This window comes from Tachysurus fulvidraco, chromosome 1 (assembly GCF_022655615.1).
Source record: "Tachysurus fulvidraco isolate hzauxx_2018 chromosome 1, HZAU_PFXX_2.0, whole genome shotgun sequence".
In the NCBI taxonomy this organism is placed as follows: domain Eukaryota; kingdom Metazoa; phylum Chordata; class Actinopteri; order Siluriformes; family Bagridae; genus Tachysurus; species Tachysurus fulvidraco.
The window spans coordinates 34,633,600-34,661,557 of record NC_062518.1 but is presented as its reverse complement, the minus strand read 5'-3'; the positions used below and the strand labels follow the sequence as shown (position 1 = coordinate 34,661,557).

The 27,958-nt window shown below is 39.1% G+C and overlaps 1 protein-coding gene across 1 annotated transcript; it reads right to left on the bottom strand.

Moving 5' to 3' along the window:
- Positions 1 to 1,112: 1,112 nt before the first annotated feature.
- Positions 1,113 to 26,917, bottom strand: rell1 (RELT like 1). Its single transcript, XM_027134457.2, has 7 exons — positions 26,476 to 26,917; positions 20,806 to 21,015; positions 14,881 to 14,955; positions 9,399 to 9,453; positions 4,734 to 5,000; positions 3,742 to 3,883; positions 1,113 to 3,025 (listed from the first exon to the last, which is right to left on the bottom strand). The coding sequence occupies exons 1-7, from the start codon at positions 26,507 to 26,509 to the stop codon at positions 3,002 to 3,004; spliced, it is 807 nt and encodes a 268-aa protein (XP_026990258.2). The 5' UTR covers positions 26,510 to 26,917; the 3' UTR covers positions 1,113 to 3,001.
- Between the last annotated feature and the right edge of the window lie 1,041 nt (positions 26,918 to 27,958).

Sequence of the window (27,958 nt, the reverse complement as noted above, 5' to 3'; positions counted from 1 at the left end):
TGCTGTAATACGCCTTTCCTTCAGTGTAAGTGGAGTGCTTTGCTGTCTCATTACAGCAGGCTTCATGACACAGATCAACCCATCAAGGATCTATTAGCTATTTGATCAATTAATTGCTCATCATATACTTTTCTGCTTTTTCTTCTGTTAGCACAAACTGGACACACGGACATTATCTATAAATCGTCTTCAGTATATTATAACGGTGTCTTAAGGAATCTCCAAAATCAGTAATATTCTCTCTCTCTCTCATATATAAAGGAACATTTTTATTCTCTAACCAGCCATGACTAATTCAAGGCACTAAAATAGACTTGTCATGAGGAAATATTTAAAGTAATTCATTAATAAACTTAATGTATTCTTATAGCCATACATTAACAACTGAGTAGGTGCACTACTATAAGGAGGTCTGTAGATTTCCACCACCCACAATAGTTTAGCTCCATGAGGGAGCAGGTTAATAATTCACAGCTCCAAAAATACCAAGACCTAATACATTACAACCGGTTAAACTTTCATGAGCTCCACATGTGCAAACGTGCATTAGTTACTCTGAAACTGTAGGAATGACAGTCTCAGATACACTTGCTTCACTGAAATTCTACACTGTGTTGTACCCGCTCCACACGTCATCCAGGCTCTTGATACATTAGAAGTGTAGGACGTCAACAGACAGACAGATTAGAAAGAGAGAGAAGAAAAAGCCATGATGTACAAAAATGTAGGAACCTCAGAGCGACACGGGCTGAGTGGATCATGCTCTCTGCAGTACCAAAATGCAGGAATTAATAGAGTGGAGAAAGAAAGAGAAAGAGTCTGTTTCCAAGGTCATCAGTACCGCTCAAGTGACCTATAAACACACCTGTTAGATATTACCCACAATGCTCGGCCGATTAACCTGCCGGACCAGCATTACAGGTGCTTAAGGAGAGCGTTACGTTTAAAGTAACTGCTCTTTTGTGTGACAAATTATGGATAAACTTGGGTTTAAAGGAAAAGAAAGATCATGAACACCTACTTTTTCATTTAACATGTTTAATGTAGATACAAACTGTAGGAACAAAAACATAATTAAAACAATAGTTGTTCTATAACACAGCCTTTTTAAAAAAAAAAAAAAATCCAATTCAAAACATACGACTTTCAACATTCCGTTACATTTTAGACATGTTTAAAACATCTTAAATACACAAATAGTTTCATTATTTTGGTTCAAATTTTTCCTTGAAGTACACCACAAAAAAAATCCTAAAAGAGGTAGCAGGGACTAGTTGACGGTGCGCCGGTGTTTAAATAGTCTGTAGATGGCACTCTGTATTAGGAACCTAGGGATTTTGGAAGAAACATTTTTGGACTGATCCCCCAGGCTTGGAATAGAAAGTTTGGATTAACAGGATTCGGAAATATTCTCCATGTGTTACATAAATACACTTTACTAATGATATGCGATTAGATGGCAATCGTTTCTTTTTTCCAAGCCAAAATAAATCTTTGTAACTGTAACTGCAACCATCTGACTATTTGTCTGTAGAGTATTGAATTGTTTGCTGTAGATATACAAAGCTCCTTTCATTATTATGGGTAGCATTTTAACAAAAGTGCACTTAAAACCCACCTACCGTTCACCAATTCTGTCCTTCCCCAACCACACCACCTCAGTGTCCTCGTACAATCCATATAATAACGTTATTGACAAACGTGTTTTGGTTAAACTGTAGTGACTTGAGATTCCCAGTATATCATCAAAGAGCCTTTTTTCTCCAATACGAGGCCGTTTATATTCTGATGATTTTTTTAAACATTATTTACTGGTTAAATACAGAACAGGTAACATCATAAGAGTAGACATCCAGTATAATATTATTACTGTATTCCTTGTGTATTTATATTAGCTTCTGTCACACAGTCTTTTCTTTTTTTTTATTCTATGAGGTAACCAGACAGGTATATAAAATGTGAATAAACCATGCAGTCTTGGGTGATCTGGTGCAACATTTTTCCTAAAGCACTAATGAAGGAAGCAATATTTTGACTAGTGAATTGTGATTATATTTTACGTAGAAGCTCCCTGTATCGTCTAGACTTTTTGTCCACTTTTTCTTTCCAGTTTTTGTTGGAGCAGATTTTATTTATTTGCATTGCTATACACTCTTGCATATGGCTTCAAGAAGAAGATAATTGAGAAAGTACAGACCACTAAACATGGTGTGAGGCTCCATCATAAATACATAGATTTTCCACAAACGGAAAAAGCTTTTTGGCCACACTATGAGTAATAAATAAGACAGCTTAGCAGACATTTGCAGAAGTTATGTTAAACATCATGCTGATCAAATTAAAGGCACAAAGGGTTTGGCTAATCAATATAAAGCAAAAGGCAAACAGGATGCCATGTGGTGGACAGGTGATACATGTTGGGACAGGTGCGTTCAGACACGTGCTGCGTTAAATTTGTACCCGACGTGGAGTTTTTCTGTTGAGTGTGTGTAGTTTTGTTTAGTGATGGAACTGAAAAGAGCGCGCTTAACAAAAAAAAAAAAAAAGTCCCTGCTTCTTGGAAGTCGTAAACTGAGTCACATGACCTTAGGTCACGGTAACTATTCTGTAGCCTACTATGTAATGTGAGCGTATGTTTGACTGTGGATTAACCATTGATACGCTCGCGGACATTAAAATGTATAAAGCGACTCTGCGGGGTTAATGATGCAGTGTGTTTATAAAGGGAGGAATGACATGGTGATGGAATAACTCGGACAAACTGGTGCACCTTCCTCCTCCCTTCCCAAATACGCAAACAAACCACAGCGGCCAGAGGTCGGAGTCTAATACTGCACTTCAAATTAAAAGGCCTATTCAGCAACTGCTTTGCTTCAAAACCATCTTTAACCTTCATCTTGTCTTCTCTTTCGCCCTGCTGCTATGTCAATGCTGTGGTTGGGTATAAAACGTTTTAAAATTTGCTTTTGACTACACTTGAACGGATATAGCTCCCACACGTTCACTTGTTATGGTCGGCCTCTGCCTGCGGAGAGAATGAAAGAAAATGATTAAACTCGTAGAAGTGGTAAGAATATTTCTGTTATACATATAGAAAATCCAACACGAAATCAGAGTCAAATATGAGTCAAAGATCTGTAGTGGCATTACTATAACAATCAACCTCAGTGATGGTGAACTTAGCTGATAGACTCATCTAATACTGGGCAGCGATATAAGTACAAATAGTACAGTTATCAGTTTAAATACATTTCCTTGCAATAAGCACAAAGCAGGGCTACTCTTTGCCCTTTAAATAAAAATACCACATCTAGTTTCACCAGCTAATAAAAAATTAATAAAAATAAATAAATTTCATTACAAATTAGTTGGACTGCGTCATTTAACACGCTGTGCTAAACAACTACCCCTGTGAGTGAGACTTGGGAATTACATGTTGTCTGTTGGGCTACAAACCGAGTTAGTACTTATTTAATAAAATTAATTCAAAAGGTAAAAAGAGACTGGGAAGTTTCTCATTAATTGCTTGACTGATTGGTAAATGTATTAATTAGACACTAGACCAGGTCTCATATGTATAGTTTTAGAGGTAAATGAAAGAAGTTGATGGAGAAACAAAGCCGTGAGCAGCGCTGATGCCCCACAGTGATCCCTGCAGTTTTCTCTATAGCAACCCACTCTGATTGTGTGTGTGTGTGTGTGTGTGCTTTATTAGTTTGTTGTGTGTTTAGTGGAGCTCACCTTGGGCGGTGCATCTGTGCTGCCGTTCAGTGAAGCTGGCTCGGTCTTTACAGGAGTGACGGGGACACTGCCGTTAGGCTCGGTGATCAGCAGGCTGCGTCTTTCACGACCCGGCCGTGGGTCACTTTTAGTCACACGGAACCTGAAATTGAAGACAATCTCTTAAGTCTGCTGTGCTGTACGCTGTAGACTTGACATTCAGTTCTGTTTACTAACCACCTACACATTCAGCTCACAAACATCCCTCTGGGAATTAATGAAATAAATTGGGAAATTAATTAAAATCTACTCACAAACACACATGGGTTAGGGTGACCCTTATAAAAACTCTCATTTATCACAATGGATGAAAGAGGAAAAGCTTGATTAGCATTCAGAACACAGACTTCCCTTCAGTGAGCACAAGAATGAGCGATACTGGACTAGCTGCATGCACACACACACACACACACACACACACACACACACACACACACACACACACACACACAACATAAATGATGGAAAAGGATCTTTAAATGTGCACACACGCACAAACCAAAATGTCAACGTGTCAGTCGGTGTGTCGCAACAAACACACAGGCGTCTACTTAAAATATTTGCATGTGTCTATTTGTATGTGCAAGACCAATGGAGGCACCAGGAACAGAAATGAAATAAATGAATGAACTTCCTTGTTCAGGTGAGATGACCTCAACGCACACAAATCCATCTAAAGGCTGTTACACACTGTGCATTTGGGTCATGATAATGCTGTTACAGAATAAAATCGCAAATTGTTAAAAATTGTTAAAGAAATCCTTATAGGGCTTGAGGGGAGATAATGGGCGATGGGGCGGTGTTATTCCACTATAGTTAGCCACATCACCGGACACTTTGTCACGTTACAGGTATTGATATCCGTAGAAAGAGTTTAAAATAGCATTCACAGATTCCCTCGAATACAGACACCACTCTTTTTTCCTCCCATTCTCACACAGTCAAACACGCACCTGCCAACTGCCAGCACGGTGACCTCTCCGACGTGTGCGCGCCGGTCTATTTTCCTGTTCGAGCCGCGCCACATGAGAGGCCACTTCTTCTGGTTGCAGCGGTTACACGTGTTGTTGTGCCCCATCATTCCTCCAATGGTGTGAAGGTGGTTACAGGTGTGTTTGGCTGCTGCGGCAGGAGCTCCTGGCGACACGGGGCTCGCAGGGGTTACAGGAGCTGGCATGATTGGGGTCACAGGAGATGGTGTGATTGGTGTTACAGGAGCGCTGCAAATTATCAAAATATCAAATAAATGAATAAGAAACTAAACAGAGAAAAGACATAAGATTTTAAGATAAGAGTCATATTAAAAACCTGGGGGAGCTTGGAGCCTATCCTTGGGAAACTATTGTGTGCACAATCACACGCGTGTGCCCTCGCTTGCGCACTCGCACACTACAACACACGTGTTTTCACTGGGGGAGGAAACCGGATAACCTGGAGGAAACCCCTGAAGCACAGGGAGGACAAACGTACTCTGCTCATGCAGACAGGAATAACTGATAAACTGATAGCACGCGTTTCTGCTAGTAATATTTCTTTACTATGTCACTAAGGCAGAGTGCTGCTACAGATCTAAAGAAGATCAGTGGTTCTCTGGGTTGTTGTATTCCCGCTTTTTCTTGTAATCCTGTGCAACGTTCATTGCTGCACCTCTGTCCGTCACTCGCTAACTAATGCTTAACGTAGAGATGCAGTTCTGCCACTAGACTCACTATTTGAGGAAAACCGTGGCAGCATTCTAGTTACCAGTCTCTGTTTCACTACGGGACACCACTGAGGGTGGTGTTGAAAAGGAGGAGTTCAATCGGGATAGAGACGTTATGTAAATGACCATCTGCATAAGGGCTGAGAGAGGAATAAAAGAAAGGGCATAGACAAGCTTTTTACAGCCTTCTCTAACTCACACCTACACACCAGCAGGGAGGTGTGTGTCTGTCAAAAGGTTGGCATGATTTATATAGGAGAGAAGAGGAAAAATTGAAAAAACAGGTTACAGAGAAACAAACTAACAATCATTTATTACAAGTACTTTGGGGGAAATGATGGCATTAAGAAGCCAGTACTTTCTATGAATGTCCAGGAAGATCAAACCCTACATCCAGAAACAAACTAGCTCTCCCATCTGTCACTCAACTCTTGGATAAACTTTGTCCCACCTTGCCTGGTTAGCACAGGCCTCTGGCTCCTCCCAGCTGCCTCTATAAGTGTCCCACTGGCACTATGCCCAACAGCCCAGTCAGGAAACCAGAGCACTCTGTCCAGCGTCACTGCTCTGAAATACTCTAATCTGTCCCTTGCACTCATCCATATGTTCTTCCACTCTGTCAATCATTCATTCTCTCTGGCTGCTTTGACTTCTAATGACACGTCTTCCATTATTCCCCGTCTCTAGCGCTGCCATCATTATCCTCCCTACTGCTGTGTTATTCTGATACTCCACAAGCATTCCCGGCTTCTTATCCAGCTCATCTGTGGTTTTCTACCCGCTCTCCTTTTCACATCTGAGATTTCTCCTTTCACACCGTGCCTGCTTTCAATACTCAAGGACGCACCCGGCTCACTCTTATGCATGGCTTATGAATGGAGTGAAGACCTTGCTTTATGGATGAGAGGCTTTCATTCAATCTTACATCACATGGACTTAGTGAAAAAAATGAGTGTATTCACAACGTCAAGGCTGAAGTGCTGACTGAAAAACTAAACAAAACAAAAGAGAACAACAAAAAAAAAACCTTTCAAGCCAATTGCAGGCATGATTTGCTGTCAGAAAGACAAGCTATATGCAGTTCACCGTGGCCATTATGCAAGTGGATTATGTATCGCTGTATTGCATACATCTACACAGAAACAGTTCTGGGATTTCAGAAGAAAACTGAACAACATTAAACAATGTCAAAGTTCTTTTTTTCGGCATTAAAAAAAATGCATATATTGCCTTTTATATATTATCACGGTGGTTGCTAATGCATTCGATATTAGTTCATTATAGTAGAATATTCATATGGACACCACTCTCCAAACAATATACAAACAATTCTCTTATCAGCCAATCGTGTGGCAGCAGTGAAAAGCGTAAAAACAGTTCATGTACAAATCAACCGTCCGAAAAGAAAAAAAAATTGACTGGCATTATTGTTGGTGTCTGACTGGCTGAGAATTTGAAAATCTTTATAATTGCAGAACTTCTTATGCACACAATAGTTTCCTCCGAATGGTGCAATTATAAAGAAACATCTGGTTAGCTGTGGTTCTGCAGACAGAAACGCCTTGATGATCAGAGAGGACAACAGAGAATGGCCAGACTTGTTCAAACTGACAGAAAGGCTACAGTACCTCAGATAAACACTGTACAATTGTGGAAAAACATCTCAGAATGCTCATCAAGTCTTGAGGCAGATGAGCTACAACAGTGGAAGACTGTTAGACTCCATTTCTGTCACTCAAGAACAGAAAGATGAGGCTGCAGTGAAACTGTCCATCTCTGGCATGCATGGATCTGCCCTGCCGTGTGAACAGTGGAGGCTCATAGAGGTGGTGTAGTGGTGTGGGGAATGTTTGCTTGGCTCACTTTGATCCTGTTAATGCCAGTCAATCACAGCATGAATGCCACAGAGTATTTGAGTATTGTTGCAGATCATGTGCATCCCTTCATGACCACCATTTACCGTCTTATATTGGCTACTTTCAACATAATAAGGCACAGTATTCCAAAGCAAAAGTCATCTCAAACTGGTTCCATGACAAGAAGTTCATTGCTCTTCAGTGACCTTCGCAGTCACCTGATCTATAGCTGAGATGTACACATTTGGGATACGGTAGAACCAAAGGTCCACAACATGAAAGTGCACTTAATAAATCTACAGGCATTGGGTGATGCCATCATGAAAACTCATTCTCAAAGGAATAAAGAAGGCCGTAAAAAATTGAGCTGGGTTGATAAAGTGAAGCCCTTCATAGTGTTCCTAATAAAATAAATAATGTAAATATCTGCATACACCGAGTTTATAGTAATTATTTGCATACGGTGAGTTTATACAGTATATACACATATACAGATCCTGCGAAGGGGTAGCACAATTTATTTCAGAGCCTACACTGCCACCTTGTGGTAGCAACATACATGCATCAAATACGAAAAGATAAAGGAGCTCAACTGGCAAAAATCATCTGGGTTTTTTTTTTCTTTCTATATACCATATGGCTACAGGATTGTTGTGTGGTATGAAAATGAGCTGAAATAACTATATGGACAATAAAATAAATAATACCTTTAGTTTAAAAGAGTTTTAAACTAAGCTTCTTTGTATAATATCTAAGTCCAAGATAAGAGACGGAGGGATCGGAGGGATCTTGTGTGACCCCATTATACAGAACATTTTATGCTCTTGTATGTTCCATGGTTTGCGGAAGTGTTTCAGACATCGGCAGGGTTTAATAGAGTTGAATATGGTTCAAAGATTTCTGAACCAGCAGTTTAGGGGTCATTGTCTTGTAGAAATCCTTAACATCCTGGCAGAGGAAACCAGTTGCTGGGTTGAAAAAAATCCTTGCAGGACTTTGAGCTCACATGAACGCAACACATTTCTGCATGTAGTTCCAATAAAATAATGTTCGGGTGCTTTTTTTTGTTGTTTGTTTTTTTTTACCTCTTTCCTACAACCTTTTGAATAGTTTGTATGGACATTAAGTGAAACAGCTAATATGGAGTTGGTTCCACTGTTGTTCTTATAATAACCTCTACTCTTCTGTGAAGGATTTCCGCTTGTGTTTGGGGAGCACGGCTGTAGAGATTTTTGCTGAATCATCCATAAGCACATTAGTGAGGTCAGGTACTGGGGTTGGACAAGGAGGCTATGGGCTTCCTCAGCCATCTAGTTCATCCCAGAAGGGTGCAGTTGGGTCGAGGTCAGGCTCTGTATAAGCCACTGAAGTACTTTTATTCCACACATTTGAAACAACTTCTTTATGAACCTTGTGCTTTGTGCACAAGAATATTGTCGTGCAGGACTAGGTTTGGGCCACTGAGTTGCAGTGAAGGGAAATTACAGCATACAAAGGCATTCTACTGTGGGATTAATAATACATCTCTCTCTGTCTCTGAACTTTACACAAACAGTTCACATACATTCACATTTACGGCATTTAGCAGACACCCTTATCCAGAGTGACTTACAACTAAGCAATTGAGGGTTAAGGGCCTTGCTCAGGGGCCCAGCAGTGGCCTCTTGGTGGACCTGGGGTTTGAACCCATCACCTTCCGATCGGTAGTCCAACACCTTAACCACTGAGCTACCACATCCCTACCTACCTATAATAATACATATATCAGTATTATTATGTGTCAAATCTTTTTCAGAACTTTCATAATTGTACTTAATGGTATGTATCCGACTTGGGCAGGTCAACAACCCTGATATTTTTGTGCCAAAAACATACTATACTACACAGTCAGAGAAAAGATTTTACATTTTGTAGGATTTATTACAAATGTGTGTAGAATGCTTAAGAAAAATACATTAACCTTTCTTTTTTTTTTTTTTGGAGGAACAGTATTTGTACCAGAAAACACGAGCAGATTCCCATGTGTTTGTAAAAATGAAAATATAAATAGCATGTCTTACCCTTCAGAGTCTACGCTGTTCTCACTAACCATGGCCTTCAGAGCATCTTTGTTAGCTAGAGAGAGAGAGAGAGAGAGAGAGAGAGAGAGAGAGAGAGAGAGAGAGAGAGAGAGAGAGAGAGAGAGAGAGAGAGGGAGATATTGAAACTGCACACAAATACTGATACAACTGAACAATAAAGCACAAATCTCTTCCCCAGCTTCTTCGCATGCTTCTCCATAATCATATCCAGTTTATCAATGGTTTTTCAATCATCCATTCTCTTATTCTTTCACTTCCGAGATTCCTCCTTTGCATCCTTCTTTTCTATATTGCTTTCAGTCTTCAAGGACGGCCTGGATCGTTTGTGCTTTTGAATGGAGAACAAAAATAGGAAAAAGTGCACAATAGTGCATCTGCATTCATCAAGTCAAAGCTCCCAGACAATGAAACATTACCTTTAAGCAGCGCGAGAACACACACAATCCCGGCCATTTACATCCTGTGTACTATGTATGGGGAAAAATACAGCAAGCTGGATCCGACCGGTCTTGTGGTCAATATTTTCCAATATTCCACCCTGTTTGTTGTCATTCTAACCTTAAATGTATTATTCTCAACACAAAATGGCAGGCAAAATATTTAAATAAAAATATTTGCCAGTATTTATAGATTATTTAAAAAAAAAAAGGTTATTAGTTAAAATAAAAAATTATAGCTGTCACATCTCTGATCGTGGCATTTTCTCTTCCATTATCTTTATCATCAGTCAGGCCCTACCACAAGCCCTTAAACACACACTCACAAACAAACACATTAATTAATTAATAAGTATCAGACAAGATAAAAATAAATAAAAACAATTATTTATTACAATTGGTATAATAATTTATAATAGTTTATAATAATATAAATAATAATAACCAGAAGCAGAAAAGGGTGATTAGATAATACACTTTTTTTGGCAAGAGTGAATTAAAAGCACGAGTTAGACTGAAAAAAGAAAGCATGGACGCCTCCAAAACATACATTTAAACCTTAAAAGAGCATGATATAACAGTGACTGTGCAAACAAGTCTGTCGAGTCCTTTTTTGTCGAGACAGAAGAATATTGCTCATGCCAGTCGGAGGCTGGTGATGTGTTTATTAAGTGTGTCTTATGAGACCAGTGAATTCACTAAATAAGCCTCAGTTTGAGAAACTCGGAGTGGATATCAGTTATTTGTAAGCAGAGAAAAGCTAATGGCCATCTTCCTGCAGTCGTGGAGGTCAATATTTCATGGAAGGAGCTTGCTTTCTATATTGGGAGAATTTTTAGGTTTATTTTAGTGTACACCAAAGTGTCAGATTCACAACAATATTGTGCTTGTTCACAAAAGTCTAAGTCTTTTAAACATGTAACAGTTTGCATGAATTTAAAAGTTCATAAACTTTACGAAGGTGTTGTAGCCTGGGTTTATACTTTACACGTTATCTCAAATGTTAGGAGACAGAATTCACACATTATAAAAGAAAGCTTTGTTCATGTGCTGAGATTGTGTTGTGCAGTCTTAGTATGTGTCATAATGTGGCATGCTCAGTGACAGACTAACTATCTGGCAGTGTCCACAATGGTTTTTTTTTTATTAAAATGCAATCACTGAAGCTCATCTAAAAGCCAACACACACACACTCACACACACACACACTCACTCACTCACTCGCAGTCTCTTTCTAGATACTCAACATTTACAGTCTGTTGTACACATGAACAGTTACTTTTCATCAACAAAAAAAGTATACCAGAATACCATCAACAAGAACCCCGACACATATCCCTCAGCTTATCAACATCAGCAAACATGTTTACCAGTAAACCTAACGTCAGCCACAGGGTCTTTTAAATACGCTTTGAGAATTTCTTTTTCAAAAACAGTCAAATCTATTTGTACAGCTAGAGGGGGGGGGGGGATGGGGGGGGGGTTTATATTGAAAGAGATAGAGAGAAATGGAGAGAGATGGAGTTGGAAATGTAGATGGAGAGATAGATAGACAGATGGAGAGGAAGAAATATATATATATATATACACACACACACACACACACACACACACACACACACACACACACACACACACACACACACACACACACACACACACCAGGGGTGGCACGGTACATGAAAAAACACCCGAACCGTTCGGTTCACTTGTTTCGGTTCGTGTGTGTGTCGCACGGTTCGACGCATGCGCAATGTAGCCCCGCGCTTTCGCCTCAGACAGTTTCACGCGAACATACATATAGACAGTAAAAGTTGAGTAAGGAGTGCTGCAGAAATGGCAAGTGGAGGAGATAATGAAGGCTGCCCGGAGTTGGCAGACGCGCCCGCGTCGTTCAAATCTGGTGTGTGGGAACATTTTGGATTTCATGTTACTTACGATGACAATGGAAATAAAACAGTAGATAGAACTGCGACTGTGTGCAAGCATTGTGCAAAATGCATTCAATATGCTAATGGCAACACTTCTAATATGACAGTTGTGTTAAGATGGTTAAACTTATTCTTGACTTTATGATTATGACCTTTGCTATTGTTATAGCCTCATTATATTGTGTTATTACATTATATTATATATTTAAAATATTTTATACAGAGCTTGTAAGAGTTCCTCTCTTTCTTTACATTTTTTTTTTGTAAGAGCTACACTGAAGTTGGCAGTTTGATAAATGCAAGTTAATTTCAGTCTTTGTGTGCTAAAAAGGCACAAGTTCCTGTAGAGATAACGATACACATTCTCCTTTGTTTTGCCAAATAAATCAATGTCTTCTCTCTTGCTGTATCAAAATCTCACCTAGCTTTTACTCAGATGGTCCCAATAAAGTCAAGTCAAATTTAGTTAGTACATGATTACATTAGAAAAATGTTAATACTGTATCCTAAATTGTGGATAATTAAGCTAATAAGCTATATATCAAATGCTGAAGGAGATAAGAACCGCACAGAACCGCAAACCGTGACCCTAAAACCATGATACGAACCGAACTGTGGGTTTTGTGAACCGTGCCACCCCTTATATAAGTATATATTATATATATATATATTATATACAGTATATATACAGGTATATATATATATATTATACAGTGTGTGTGTGTGTGTGTGTGTGTGTGTGTGTGTGTGTGTGTGTGTGTGTGTATATACACATATATATGGATAAATAGAGAGTGAGAGAGGGAGGGAGAGAGGGAGGGAGAGAGGACAGGACATGCCGGCAGGTGAAGTTCCAACTTGAGCTAGAGAGTGTTGGCAGGCTTACAAACCTCCACCCAGATTAGTTTTCGATGAACACTAGACTTTGAAGGCTAGCAAAGACTAAGGACATAAAGCATACATTATCAAAATGACAATTACTACGGCAAAAGGACTAATTTGCACAATACTGGTACTCAGGTCCTCCACCTATTAGTAATGAACACATTTCACTACATGTCATACTGTGTTTGTTTATGTATGTGAGAAATAACATTTGAGTACAGAACCCTCCATCTCAGGAAGAAGAAGAGTAAGAAGAGTACAATACTAAACAACACTGAGAGCAAAAGAGGACTGTACTCAACTCCAAGCAAGGAAGAGGGTATTGTACTCATGGCTTGAAGAAAATGATCTAAACCCTTAAATATTTCACTTATTTGTGGCTTCCTATGCTTTTTAAATACTGTGGTAAGCATTGAGCTAAGATACGAGCCAAAGATCTAAAATCTGTTGTTAATTCATTGGTTCATATTTCCATTCATTAACATTAGATCGAACCATATTATCAAGTTCATCTAAGACACGTCCGTGGTGGGTCTCATCAGCAAGAACGATGAGTCAGCATACAGAAAGGAGGTGCAACATCTAACTGCCTGGTGTAGAGCCAACAACCTTTCTCTCAATGTGGATAAAACTAAAGAGATTTTTGTTGACTTCAGGAGAGCACAGAGCGACCACTCTCCGCTGAACATCGACGGATCCTCTGTAGAGATCGTCAAGAGCACCAAATTTCTTGGTGTTCATCTAGCGGAGAACTTTACCTGGTCACTCAACACCAGCTCTATCACCAAGAAAGCCCAGGGGCGTCCCTACTTCCTACGAAGGCTGAGAAAAGCACATCTCTCGCCCCCCATTCTGACCATGTTCTACAGAGGGACCATTGAGAGCATCCTGAGCAGCTGCATCAATGTCTGGTTTGGGACTTGCACCATCTCGGATCGCACGACCCTGCAGCGGATAGTGAGGACTGCTGAGAAGATCATTGGAGTCTCTCTTGCTCTATAATGGACATTTACACCACACGCTGCATCCGCAAAGCTAACAGCATTGTGGACAACCCCACACACCCCTCACACACACTCTTCTCCCTCCTGCCGTCTGGAAAAAGGTACCGAAGCCTTCAGGCCCTCACGACCAGTCTGTGTAACAGTTTCTTCCCACAAGCCATCAGACTTCAGAATAACTGAACTGTCCTGAGCACAACATACACACGCACATCATCTGCATGGACTGCACAGACCCACACAAAGACACATCAAACTGTTTACATGCTGCTTACAATCCACCAAACTGTTTACACACTTTTTACTTTTTTTGCTCTTTGCACACACTGTCTAACATTCCCGTCGTTTTGTACATACTGTACGCTTGCTAGTTTTGCACAATCCTGCTGCTATGACACTGTGTTCATTCTAGTATTACTGCATGCAATATTGTTGAACATACATTATTTACACTGGTCGGTCTGCGCTGTTTCTGTTTACTGTCTTTTGTGTATTGATTTTTTTGTATTGTCTTGTAACTTTTCGTCTGCACCGTCTTTTGTCCTGCACTGTCTTGTCTGACTTGTCTGTCTTGTTTGTCTTGTCCTGCACTGTTTGCACCAGGTTGCACAGCTGCACAGCTGCACATTATGTATCTAGGACTAACTTACTAAGTCCTTATAGCCCTGTCTTTGTTTTATGTAGCATCACGATCCTGAAGAAACGTCTCATTTCACTGTGTACTGCAACAGCTATATGTGGTTGAAATGACAATAAAAGCTTCTTGACTTGACTAGATGGCCTGAGATTGTTTTGCACATGGCCTGTTTACTGTGCATGTGTATTGGCTCATCAGCAGAAACAGGGAGTGGTTTTTCATTTCTGCTGCTGCAACAGTTGTACTTTGGACATAAATGTACTCCTAGGAGTAATTCCCATTGCTCGGACTTGAATGTTTGTTTTTTATTGCAAGCTCTAAAAGAACTTTCAGACATTCGGCCTAGATTTTGTTCTTTTCTCTGCACAGGGAAAACTATAAAGGACTGTTGGTGGTAATCTCACATGTGACACAGGTGTGACTGTGAGGTGCTGGATTACTGTTTTATGTCCTCAGTACTCGATGTTCAGGAGTGTAAAAGCCACACCTCACACTCTTCCTGTCCCACTCTGCTGGCTGTAACACAACAGATTCAGTGCAATGGACATTCATTCGTTTACTTTCTCCTACCTTCATTTGACATGATGTAATGAACGATCTGGCCCACGGTGTCCGTGTTGCCTTCGCTGTAGGTGTCATTCATATCTGAAAAGACAGAGAGACACAAACAAAAGAGAATGAGACTATGGGATTGTTCCAAAAAAAAAAAAAAGATGACATACTGTACATATGTGATGAAAGCTCAGATGAGAAGTAAAAAAAATAAATAAATAAAAAACATGCCCTACAGGTTTCAGATTTATCACAATGCTTTAATTAAACTGTAGATCAGCTGAGGAGCTCAATACAATGCATTAGTCAGCTAGGCTTCTGCATGGCACCGTTCAGAAAGCAGTATTTGGGTGTTCGTGCTCTGTAGTGGGTAGTTTCTAAAACAAAGAGTGTGTTATGCCCTCTCTAAGAGTGATACTGCTATAACAGAGGAGGTCTTGTACCTGATTGTAAATACATTCACGGATCAGCCATAACATGAAAACCACAAAACTCAACAAGGTGTGCTGTGATATCTGGTACCAAGACCTTAGCAGCAGGGCCTTTGTTTCCTGCAAGTTTCCAGGTGGGGCTTCTGAGGACTGGATAGTTACGTCACACGGATGCTCGAACAGACAGATTAAATTTGGAAGGAGATTCAACTCTGTCACATTCCTGAGCAATGCTGAAAGGCAAATTAAAGCTGGGAGAATTAATCTGCTGAACGAGGCCATTGCCATGGGTGAATACAGTCACTATGAAGGGGCAACCGTTATTAGAGGACACAGTGATGTCACAGTAACATCCATATGAATGCCAGGACCCAAAGATTTCCCAACAGAACACTGACCAGGGCATGACACCGCTATGCTGGCTTGTCTTCTTTCCATAGTGCCATCTCTTCCAAGATAAACGTTGAGCCTTGGGAAGTCATGACCCTGTCGTCATGTCACCTGTTGTCCACTCCACAAAACCCGCTGTTTTGGAGCTGCTCTTAACAAAATCATCACAACTTGGCTTTTGCTCAAGTTCTGATCCTTTCTCTTGCTCTAATCCCATTTTTCCTGCTTCCAGCACTAATAATGTGAACTAATGTTCACTTACTACCTAATATATCCCACCCCTTGACAAGTGCCACTGTAGCAAGATAATTATCTCTATTCATTTCACCCGTCAGTTGTTTTAACATTATGACTGACTGGTGTAAAACAGACATGACATAATACCACTTTTTCTTTTTGCAATACTACAACCCTGAGCACCAGCCGATGTTGTATTGATATATATTGGTTTCATTTGTTAAAAATGACCATGTAGGCAAAACTTCTAGTAACTCAAACAGCCATCAATACAAAAATTCTGCTTTAAAAACCTACATAGATAGATAGATAGATAGATAGATAGATAGATAGATAGATAGATAGATAGATAGATAGATAGATAGATAGATAGATAGATAGATAGATAGATAGATAGATAGATAGATAGATAGATAGATAGATAGACAGACAGACAGACAGACAGACAGACAGACAGACAGACAGACAGACAGACAGACAGACAAATGCAAATTTGTACAAAGCAGACTCCTAAAACAATGTTAATTCCAGTAGAATACTGTTACTATTTTCAGTTCACACAGCTACTTGTTATTATTATGTGATCTACTTTGATTTTATTTTATATTATACAAATCTATAATATTTGACGTTAGATGATAGGGAATGGGTCATTTTTGCTCTTTTCTTCCGCAAATATTCAGTTCTGGAATTTTTCTATCATCATCAGCCAAACAGAAACTAATATCTCTCTCTGTGTAATCCTTCATCAGCCAAACAAAAAAATTTAAATATCTCTCACTGCGTAATCCTTAACTATGAAAAACAAACAAACAAACAAACAAACAAACAAACAAACAGTCATGACGTCCACATGCTCTGTTTAATTTGTCCTTAAAATAATGTTTCCGCCGTTGTGATGATTTAAGTTGTAAACTAATGATAAATCGAATTGAGTTAAATAGTAGAGCAGACTTTTTTTTTAGGTGACTTAAGATGAGAAGATTATGTTTGAGGAAAAAGGAAGAAAAAAAGTGAGAAGGAAACTGTAAGCCACTCCAAAAGAGCCAGTACAACCTGTTCAGCTGAAAATGGTGGAGTTAAACAGCTTTGCGTGTTATAAAGAAAAGGTGACCAAATTGTCCTTGACTGTTCTTAGTTCAATCTTGAGCATCGAATAGAAGTGAAATCTGATCCCTAAGCTCAAAATAAACGGCATGATAAACCGCATTAAGGATTTAATGCAAGCCTATTTATTTATTCATTATTCTGTTTAATCTACATTCATTAAGCAAAAACACCATGGATTACATTTTATAAGTTATATAATACTACAAAATGGAACTATTCATTATTCCAGAATTGTTATTATTTATCCATCAAGTTTAATATAATGAAACAGAATAAGATATGTAACATACGATACACTACATGGCCAAAAGTATGTGGACACCTGATCGCAACAGTCATATGAGCTTACTGAACATCCTCTTCCAGGTTTAGTCTCCCTTTGCTGTTATAAGAACCTCCACTCTTCTGGGAATGGTTTTCCACTAGATTGTGTAGTGTTGCTGTAGGGATTTGTTTTCATCCAGCCACAAAAGCATTAGTAGGGTCAGGAGGTCTGTGGTGCTGTCAGCGTTCCAGTTCATCCTAAAGGTGTTCCTTGGGGTTGTGTTCAGGGCTCTTTGTATGACACTCGACTTCTTACACTCCTTGGGAAATCATGCACTTGTGGAACTTACTCTGTACACAGGAGCATTCTTATACAATAAATGGACCAAGTTTGGGCCTCTTGGTTCTAGTGAAGGGAAATGTAATGCTACAGCTTACAAAGAAAGATATTCTGTCCAATTTTTTGCCTCCATCTCTTTGTCCACAGGTGTCAGGTGTCCACATACGTCTGTCCACATACAGCTGCACAATGCATAAAATCATGGAGATATTGGTCAAGAGCTTCAGTTAGTTTTCACATCGTCCATCAGAATGAAGAATACAATGTGATTTTTTTAACTTTATCCCTGGCATGTTTGTCGGTGCAAGATGGTCTAGTTTAAGTATTTAAGAAACTTGATCTCCTGAGATTTTTAGATACAGCAGTCTGTAGAGTTTACATAGAAGGGTTGGAAAAACAAAATTTTTCTACAAGATTGAACAAGATTTCTACAAAATCATAGCTTGAAATTATTTTAAACATTTTGTCATGCCTGCTCTGGAGAGAATGACAGCACGGAGTCTATTGCTGTAATATCTAACGCGGTTGGAGCCCTTTGAAAATGGGCGTTGGGTCATTTCTCTATGCAGAACATTTGAACTGCTCAGGTTTGTGTATGTGGACTTCCCTCTTCAAATCAGACCACAGGTTTTCATTAACGAGACACGGAGGGTGATTGCAGACCCACGGATTCTGTGGTTCATTAAACCTTTCTGTGTTGATGGAAGCACAACTCTCTTGTCCAGTCTGCACACTATGGCAATGGTCTTACAGTGGTTATGAGGTGAGTTTCCTTCTATGCAATCTCCTTTTGTCACCAAACCTCCTGATGGTGTACATGACCAAAGAGTTTGGCTTTGTTTTCATTTGACCACAGCACATAATGCCAGATGCGGTTTTAAAGACACCTGGTGAAGTTCTGTTGCTGCGTTGTGTAAGTAGTTCGGAGGAAAGACTTGTATCTTGCGACATTTTCGAACAGCTTGTTGTTATGAAATTGACATTTTACAGATGATTTTGAAACATGATAACCACAACTTAACTGTGCTAAACTCTAACCCTGAGTCATTGTTCACCATCTATCTCAGTCTAGGGGGTAGACAGGTTCCAGTTCAAACTTTTTATACTTTTTAATCAAACTTTTTTTTAGATAGATAGCTGATTTGTCATTTCAAAAAACATCAGTCTCATTTGTGTAAAAAGCTGGTAAAGGTAATTTTACATGTGTTTTACATGCGTTTACATGGGATTAAAGGCTTCAAAAGTGTGTTATGTAATGTTATTGTTGTATTTACTTAAAATGTTCTTATTGAAAAAAAATTTGTAAATGACTATAAATATTTAAAAGGTTTCTTTTTCAATAGATGCATTTGCGTTCAGACAAACGCCCCCAGACTGCATTGGTCACTTCAGGGAAGATCTAATGATGATAAAATGAAACTAACCTGTTTAGTGTATTAGCGTTTACTTTGAGTCTGTAGGGCACGATCATGGTTTTACACAAAATGACACATTTCCGAATATACAACAAACATGAGTAAACACACTCCACCCATATCCTTCCTATGGAGCCTTTGCTCTCTTACGAGTAACCAGCCTCACAAGCAGTCCCACAGCAGCTGCACTGACTAACCGGTAAAGCCCACATTCAGTGCAAACTATCTTATCATCATATATACAGCATTTCAACGATCCACCACTAATGTCCTCCCTAAATTTAGGCACCCATGCACACCAGTCTGTTCTCCCACATCTTCAGTTACTGCTGTTTTTACCATCCTTTTCACTAAACTCTCTACAGCTGGAGCTAGCTGGCGTTTCACTGAGACTACAAAGAATAAAACTCAGGAAAGGAGACGTTCACAAACTGTATACTTTTCCACACAAAAGTACATATACTCAAATACTCTTACCCTGTTGTGCTTTAGAGTTTCTGCTGATCTTTTGGAATAGAATAGAATAGAATATAATAGAATAGAATAGAATAGAATAGAATAGAATAGAATAAGAGGATTCCTCCTAATCTGTCCATTTCAAACTACACTTTTATCTTGAATACCATTTCATTTTGTTATTAGATTATTTTATTGCTCTATAAAAGCAACACCAGGTCTGTGAAAACTCCTGTATATATAAAAAAAATTCACTGATCATGAGTGTGTTAGAATCCAAGAAAACAAGTCAGGCAAAGCGATTGAGTTATCCAGTACATGTGCCAACAACTCCATGGCATGCCCCTGCTGGTTCACAAGCTGTTCACAACCTGATAATGTGAGAATGCTGATGACTACATCATATGGGTGCATGATATTAAAGCTTGGGTCATGATATTATAGCTTGCTGTGTGTGAGCTAGTGAACAATACAGGGTGGTAGGTGTGTGTAGGTTTAGATAGATCATTTCTTATTTGTTACTTTGTTTGCCTATGCATGGCCCAGCAGTTGGGAAATTTTAATATTATGATGACTTGAAATATCAGAAATAGCTTTGCATGTTTTGTATAATGAATTGGGGACATGGAAGACTTTATTAGCACCACATACACATTATAGAATGGTGGATATCCCAACTGAGGAGGTTGGGGTTGGAGCGCAGGGGCAGCTATGATACAGCGACCATGGAGCAGGGAGGGTTAAGGGCCAGGCTCAAGAGCCACCAGTGGCAGCTTGGCAGTGCTGCGGCTTAAACCTTGATCCTTCTATTATCAACCCAGAGCCTTAACCACTTGAGCCACCACTGCAACACAAAATGTTTCTTCTTTGTACAAATAATTGTGTTCTACTTTGAGGAAGTAATTCCGAAGAGGACTTTCACAATGTGAACATGATACGCTGCAGAGTGGCTACAGAATTGACAAGATTACTTGGTAATGTTTCATGTTACATTTGGAGACTTTCTTTGCCATTCTTTGAACCCGTATGCCTGTAGTGTATGTCCTGAATCTTTCCATTCAAATGTAACCGCACAGTTCTGTTCATTTTCCAAAAAAAAGAAAGAAAGAAAAACCTAGCACACACCAACTGCATGACCCTGAATATTTTTTGGGACGGACGGACGTTTTATTACAAACGGATGTTCACTTGAGGACAGAACAAAGCATCTATCTGTGTGCTAATTATTAAGGCATACAGTACAGCCCTGTAGATGAGACATCTGTCGGTGCATAAGAGAATCTGAAAAGCTCCTCCTTACCTCCGTCTTCCAGATGTTTCTCCTCATCTACCTCAGGTTCCACAGGTTCCTCAGCATCCGTTGTGCAGCGATAGCCCTTCTTCTTCAGTATGTGACAGATTAACATGCCCAGCAACCCTAGGAGGAAGAAGACGGGCACCAGGCCGAAGGCTATGTACTCGGGGTGAGTTGAGCTGCCGTGATCCGTCTCTCCATTATTCGTTTTGTTCACTGGAAACAGTCACAATACAAACATATTCATTAGCACTCAGCTTTATTTAATCGTACACTAGTATAATAATGCAATATAGTATACACTACAATGTGTGTAGACACCTGAACATCACACCACACCCTGATCTCAAACCTAATCTGAAATGGGATGTTCAACAAGCTCATAAGGCTGTGATGGTCAGGTGTACATACATTTTGCCATATAGTGCACATAAAACTATTCCACAATGTTGTTGAATTCTTGAATCCGACTGGTCAGAAGGAGAAGGTGCTGATGAACTTTTCAGCATCACAACACTGACAGTGAGTTTGTTGGAGTAGGTTGTGAGAAAAACAAAGAAAACATACCACAGATATGATGAATCTTTTTAGATGGAAACGAGAAGTTACCAGATGTTTATAGAACTGCCACAGACACAGGTACATCTTTGCTCTGATACAAAGTGATAACAGGAGCTAACTTGCTAGTTGTGAAACGTACTCAGGGACATTCCACAACACTAAATGCAAGTATAAACAAGCGTCATTCAGTATTAACTTATCTGAATTCTGTAGTATAATCGCTGTGGCATGAGTGGAATAAAACAAAATACTTTTGTAATAAATTCAATCCAATTATTCGATTTCCTGGCATGTTATATAAATATACATCATTATTAACACAATAAGACTTTTTATCCTTGAGCTCCGTACCTGCCTAAAATGACATCAAATATATTTAGTAGTTAAAGGCAGCGATGCTAGTGAATTTGTGACTGAGGTGGATATAACATTTTTTTTTTTATTTAATGAGATTAGGAAATGGGTTTTTGAGTAAGAAACAGATTGAGACTCAAATCATTTGAAACCCATTTCATTAGCAATTGTAATAACTGTCTAAATTTACTAACTGTAGAAAATATAACTACGTCAAGATTGATGTGTGTACATGATGGAGATTTGTACAAGACTAACGAGACACCAGTGATTCCCTACAGTATTAAATATGAAGAACACTGTGATGTTGAGTTTCCTAACTCTGGATGGAACAGAGAGAGAGAGAGAGAGAGAGAGAGAGAGAGAGAGAGAGAGAGAGAGAGAGAGAGAGAGAGAGATGAAAGAGAGAGAGAGGGGGAGATGAGAGAGAGATGAAAGAGACAGAGAGAGAGAGAGAGAGAGAGAGAGACGGAGACGGAGAAAAAGAGAGTGTTTGTAAAAGATATACAAAGACAGATCCTACTTTTTTGATAGCACACCCAAGATAATCCCTGCTGGTTTGACTTTTCTGTCTCTCTTAAAATGTTACAAAACCAAATAGATTTCTTTCTCTCACCAGCTCACACACTGTTAATTCACTTATATTTACCTTAACCCTGTTTTCCGGTGTGTTTTAACTCCTGAATATAGGTGAAAAAAGACAACGCAGCATCTGCCTTCACTTGTACTGTTATGGAAGGCTGCTATTAATTCAGGCTTTGCCTAAAAAAAGGAATGATATATTCTTTAAATATGGAGTATTGCATTGCTCCAGTCAGAGATTAAACAGCGTAATCTGATTTCAATAGGAAATTGAATCAGATCACAAGGTCTTCTGGTCCAAGTTCTGCTCCTGATATTTACGCAAATCTCACAGCCTTTTAAAACATCAGCATTAGTTCCTTTTTTAGGCGGAATATTAACGTGGCGAGTGAAATTCCTCTCACAGGGAAAATCATTAAGGCCATTTTTGTGGTAGTACTGAAACACAAGGTGAAATTTCATCTGTCTGCAGTTAAGATAACTCGGTTGATCCCAGAGATATATTATTCACACAGATACAGTCTCAGTCTCTGTCTCTCTCTGTCTCAGTCTCTCTCTGTCTCTCTGCCCCTCTCTCTCTCTCTGCCTCTCTCTCTCTCTGCCTCTCTCTCTCTCTGCCTCTCTCTCTGCCTCTCTCACACTCTACACTGGCAAGCAAAAACATTGAGCACTAACTATTAATTTCCTTTGCAAATATGATACACAGGGTCACAATCCGACGGGAGCATTAGGCATCATTTACATTAGGGTGTTTTCTTATTTTTATTCATGACAGCTCAAGTGATTTTCTTAGACAGCCCTATGGAAATCTCGTGAATTTATAATTCTCGGGGATTTATAAAAGTGTCTTTGCGAGGAAAAATCTTAGAAATGTGGCTGATATGATTTCTGTGTTTGAATAACCAAGCAGGGGTCAAGAGAGAAGCTCTACATACCTTAGGCAAGCGATGCACACTACATACATAACATAAGGCACCATCAAGACAGAGGGGTAAGTTTGTGCTCACATTCCCAATACATGTCAGTCAGTCAGATAAACACACCAACAATAAGTGTTTTGTTAAGCAATGTCTGACACGGCGCGACATGCATATGTGAACGTGTGTGTGTGTGTGTGTGCGCTACTGCATATCCCAGACATGGCTTTACTAACTGTCTGTGCGATACCTAGTGTATGAAGAGAATATTTGTGGCTTAAGTAATTAAGCTACAGTAGACAGAATGCTGGACTTCCCTCTGAGCAGTGACCTTCAACTGCAGCCAAACAGAGCGATACTAAGAAACAGAAATCAATCTGTGGTCTTAGAAACAGACTTCTAATGAACAGATTATAAGAATGTAACACTAAAAAACACAGTAGAAATCAGAGGAGCGATGCTGCTTCCTAGGAATTAGGTTTCCGTAAAGTTTTTAGATTCCTGAATTGATAAAACATTGAATGTTATCACGCAGCCCCAGGTTTGACATATGAACCGAAGGCAGGACGGTCACATTCTGCTTAGTCAGAAAGCAAGGGCATGGTCCCTCCTCTCCACCTTGTGAAAAGTCATGGGTGTAAATAATGAAAAAGTCAGCAGTTTTTGCAGTGTTATCTTGTCAGCAGCTGCAGGGATGCCAGCCGAATATAAAGACGTCAGAGGAATAAAGTGAAGTTGGGCCTTACGTGATATGGAACGCTTCCAAAAGTGAGGCCCCTATAGGGTAAGTATCGGCCTCTTCTTTCTGTTCATGTCAGGATCAGGTTTCCTACTTAATACAGTACTGTATTATATTAAGGAAGTGCTATGCCTGGAAGTGAATACATAAATCTTTTCTATGTCCATGTGTACAGGATACACACACACACACACACACACACACACACACACACACAGGTTTTAATCTATATATTGGCTGGCAGTTCAGTTTCTTTTTATGCATTTAAGATCAAATTTTCTGTAAATTCCCAATTCTAAGATTCTTGACTGGTTTGATGACTTTCTAAGAAACACAATGGATGACTCACAGCTACGTAATAAACGTGGATGAAACATGATTCATGATAGATCCTGCCTCAGAGAAGCTCCTGGCACAAACAGGTTCCAAAAAACATCTGCTAAAACAAAATGTTTGAATGATTGTTGTGATTAGCACCTGCAAATAAAAAAATTAAAAATTAAAAACTCAAAAGGTTTCTTCTTTTAAATACTTTACTCATTTGAAATATACATATTAATGTACGAGACATTTTAGTGTAACGTACCTAATAATTTACCTAATTTCTAATAAAATCTGTGTTTTGGCCTAAAAAAAAAGTCTTAATAGTTTATATTGTAGGCTTAATAGGTACGTTTACCCTGTTTAAAGGAACAACATAAAGTCTAAAGAAATGTCTGATTTCTCACAGGAGGCTAAATAAATAACTATTTTAAATACAAATGTTCAGTTTACATTCATTGTTTTAAGCAAGTGGACATAAAAATAAATAAATAAATAAATAAACACAGACTAGTGATGTACTTAATATAAAGAAAAACTATCTGGAATAAAGATACATTTCAATTTCAAAATAAAATAAGAATCAATCACCAAATACTGTGGGTTTTTACACGTACATGGATCTTGTCATGATGTGCCGGTGCACAGTACTAATGAAGCGAAGAAGCATAAATATAAAGTTATAAGCGATGGATACTTCGAGAATAAACAAATAGATTAACATATAGAGATTAAAATATAAATAAATAAATATAATAGAAATAGTAACTGTGTGTATTGCAGGAGGTTCAAATGCTCACAGCTTGAGTTTGAAAGGAGCGAGCATGTTAATGTAACACATAAAAAAAATACAGCAAAGTTGGACTATATACGTTCGTGTGCGTGTATATAACTATACGTTCAACAACTAGTACTGTGCAAGAAACAGAAGACTTTATATTTGATTTGGTTGCCAATCCTCTTGTTTTGGTTCAAAAACCTATTTCAGGTCATATTATCCAAAATAATAATTAATATTCCGTTTGAAAAGAACAAATTCAACCTGCTATTCAGTTAGCACAAATATCATAAATGTGTGTATTAGTCAGAAAGACATGGTCTCTTCAGTACTGCCTGAGCTCCTTGACTCAGCCTACATCCTATCAAGGTAACAGATTTTGTACCTTTACATCACTCATTGATGATGGTCCTTAATGTCAAATTATTTACTGTAAGTCTAGTTACACTAGGTCCACTTAAGCAAAGTACATTTTGTAGTTTTCTTCGGGATCAGGCTGTACCCTTTTATTTTTAGACGTCATGCAGTCATGGTCATTATAGAGAGGGGCACAATGTATATACAGGGTGTATATCCTGACTGTACTGCTTTCATTCTTAGAGATTCTTGGAGATTAGATGGTTATCATTTGGTTATCAAAATTGTATGCCTAATCGAGTGTTCTTGTGAAATGAAAGGAAAGTGGGGTTCAGGGATATGGAGCATAAACAAGAAGGGGTACGTGATTCTATAATGACGTTACATCAGCGGTGCATCAGCTGATCTTGAATCAGAATCAGGATCAGAAGCGTTATTGTCTTTTGCATAAAATACATGTACATGTAAATGTAATTAGACCCATAAATAAATTGTATGTACAGTTGTGCTATAGATCATAGAATAGAACAGAATAGAATGGGGTGGCAATGAAGAAACTCTCTGGCTCTAGTAAATAGATAATATATTATTCTTAAATTTCCTGCTTATAAGTTTGTTTCACATTTGAAAGATGGAAGAGCTGTAAAAAGTTTATGAACGCCTGGTGCACCTCAGATCATCTCTCTTACACACACAAACACACGCAAACACACACCAGGCCATAAACACAAAAAACAATCGCAAACACACACACACACACACACACAAACACACAATCATGCAAACAAACAAACACTCACAAACAGGGCCATAAACACAAACACAAAAAAACACACACACTCCCTGATTTAGTCCTGCATGATGTTGATGCTCTATCTGACCTCCCCACACACACACCCACACCCACACACACACACACACACACTATATACACACACCCATATATATATATATATATATATATATATATATATATATATATATACACACACACACACACACACACACACACACACACACACACACACACACAACTGTCCCAGCTGCAGGAACATTAAGCCTCTTACATGTGACGCTGTCGCTCGCTGCAGAAACCGCCATCGGTCTGTGAGAAGAGTCCTGAGTTTCAGAAGAGCCAAAGCACCTTGTTCGGCTCCGGACAGGTCGGAGAGATGTTTAGGACGGGAGGCTACCTGCTAGCTGTACACGAGTTTGATGTTTGCTGGTGTTTCCTCATTCTTCTTCAGTCAGGCTGGTGTGAGGAACTTCCCACTCTGTGTGTGCGCGTGTGCGCGCGAGCGCGTGTGTATGAGCGAACACAAGAACTACAGATGCTCGAAGTTACAAGAGTCCATTTGGTAAAAGCACCAGCCTATTAATAATTACGATAAGGAGTTTACGCTAAAAACAGAACTAAACGAGATCAGCCACATTCCTCCTCACAATAGATTGTACAGAAGAACGCGTTGCATTTCCTTCCATAAGCTTAGCCTATGGGCTGCGAGGAAGGGGTGAAGTGCATCATGGGAAATGTAGTCCAGCATTAAAATAACTACGCAGGCTGACTACAGCGACTTCCTACTCAATATAATATAGACAGGATATAACACTTTTCACGCGCTATATTATATTCTTACACTAGTGTACATGACTATCTAGTACTAAAATATATATATAAATATAAAAATATGTACGTATATAAAAATTCTAATTTTAACGGTCTTTGATGCCACGCCCCTTTTTTTTTTACACGCAAGCAGGCTGCGATTGAGCACGCGCGCCACGCAATTCGGCTGTGTGCGTGTCATAATGCATCATACTTATTCCTGTCTGTATTTGGCTATTTGGCTTTCTGGGACACTCGGGTATTAGATTTAGTCAGCATATCTCTGGTTTGCCCAATTATAAATTATACAATGTTTATTATTATTATTATTATTATTATTATTATTATTATTATTATTATTGGATCTAAAGACTTATATATCCCAATAATATCTTCATGTCAGAGAGAGAGAGAGAGAGAGAGAGAGAGAGAGAGAGATTATGACCGGTGTTGTTTATTGTAAGTGTTTGTTGCCTTTATCATTTGTAATGTTTCTCCTAAATAAAACAGTTCGGCACAAGCCCAGCCATTTTAGGGTCATGATCGAGGACATGTCCCGTCCAGACAAAAGCTGTTTCGTGTCGAGGTTTTGTTCAAACCGACCATCGAAAATACCCTCTGGGCATCAGCATTAGAATGTGGAAGCACTAAAACCTAGACTGCCTGTTCTGAGCGGGTGTTCTCATTTAAGCCGGGGCCCCTGGCACCATCTCAGGGCCCCAGTTTAAGAACCACTGGCAATAGACTACTTGTTCTGAGCAGGTGTTGTCAGTGAACAGGCTGTAAAACTTTTGGCTAAGTTACAGACACTTATGAAAAACTCATGCGGAATATCTGGGAAACATCTCTAACAGCAGTCAAAATGTCATTGTTTGTGTCAAACAAGTTGTGAATTTGTTGTTCCATTACAGCAGGAGATCATGACTTATTCTGTGCTCGAAGTG

Bases quoted from the DNA above. Each gene is read 5' to 3' on its own strand.
- rell1 (XM_027134457.2), bottom strand. From the start codon at position 26,509: ATGGCGGTTTCTGCAGCGAGCGACAGCGTCACAT. The intron at 5,001-9,398 runs GTAAGACATGCT...GATAATTTGCAG, and splicing joins AACAGCGTAGACTCTGAAGG to CGCTCCTGTAACACCAATCA. The intron at 3,026-3,741 runs GTGAGCTCCACT...TTCTCTCCGCAG, and splicing joins GCACAGATGCACCGCCCAAG to GCAGAGGCCGACCATAACAA.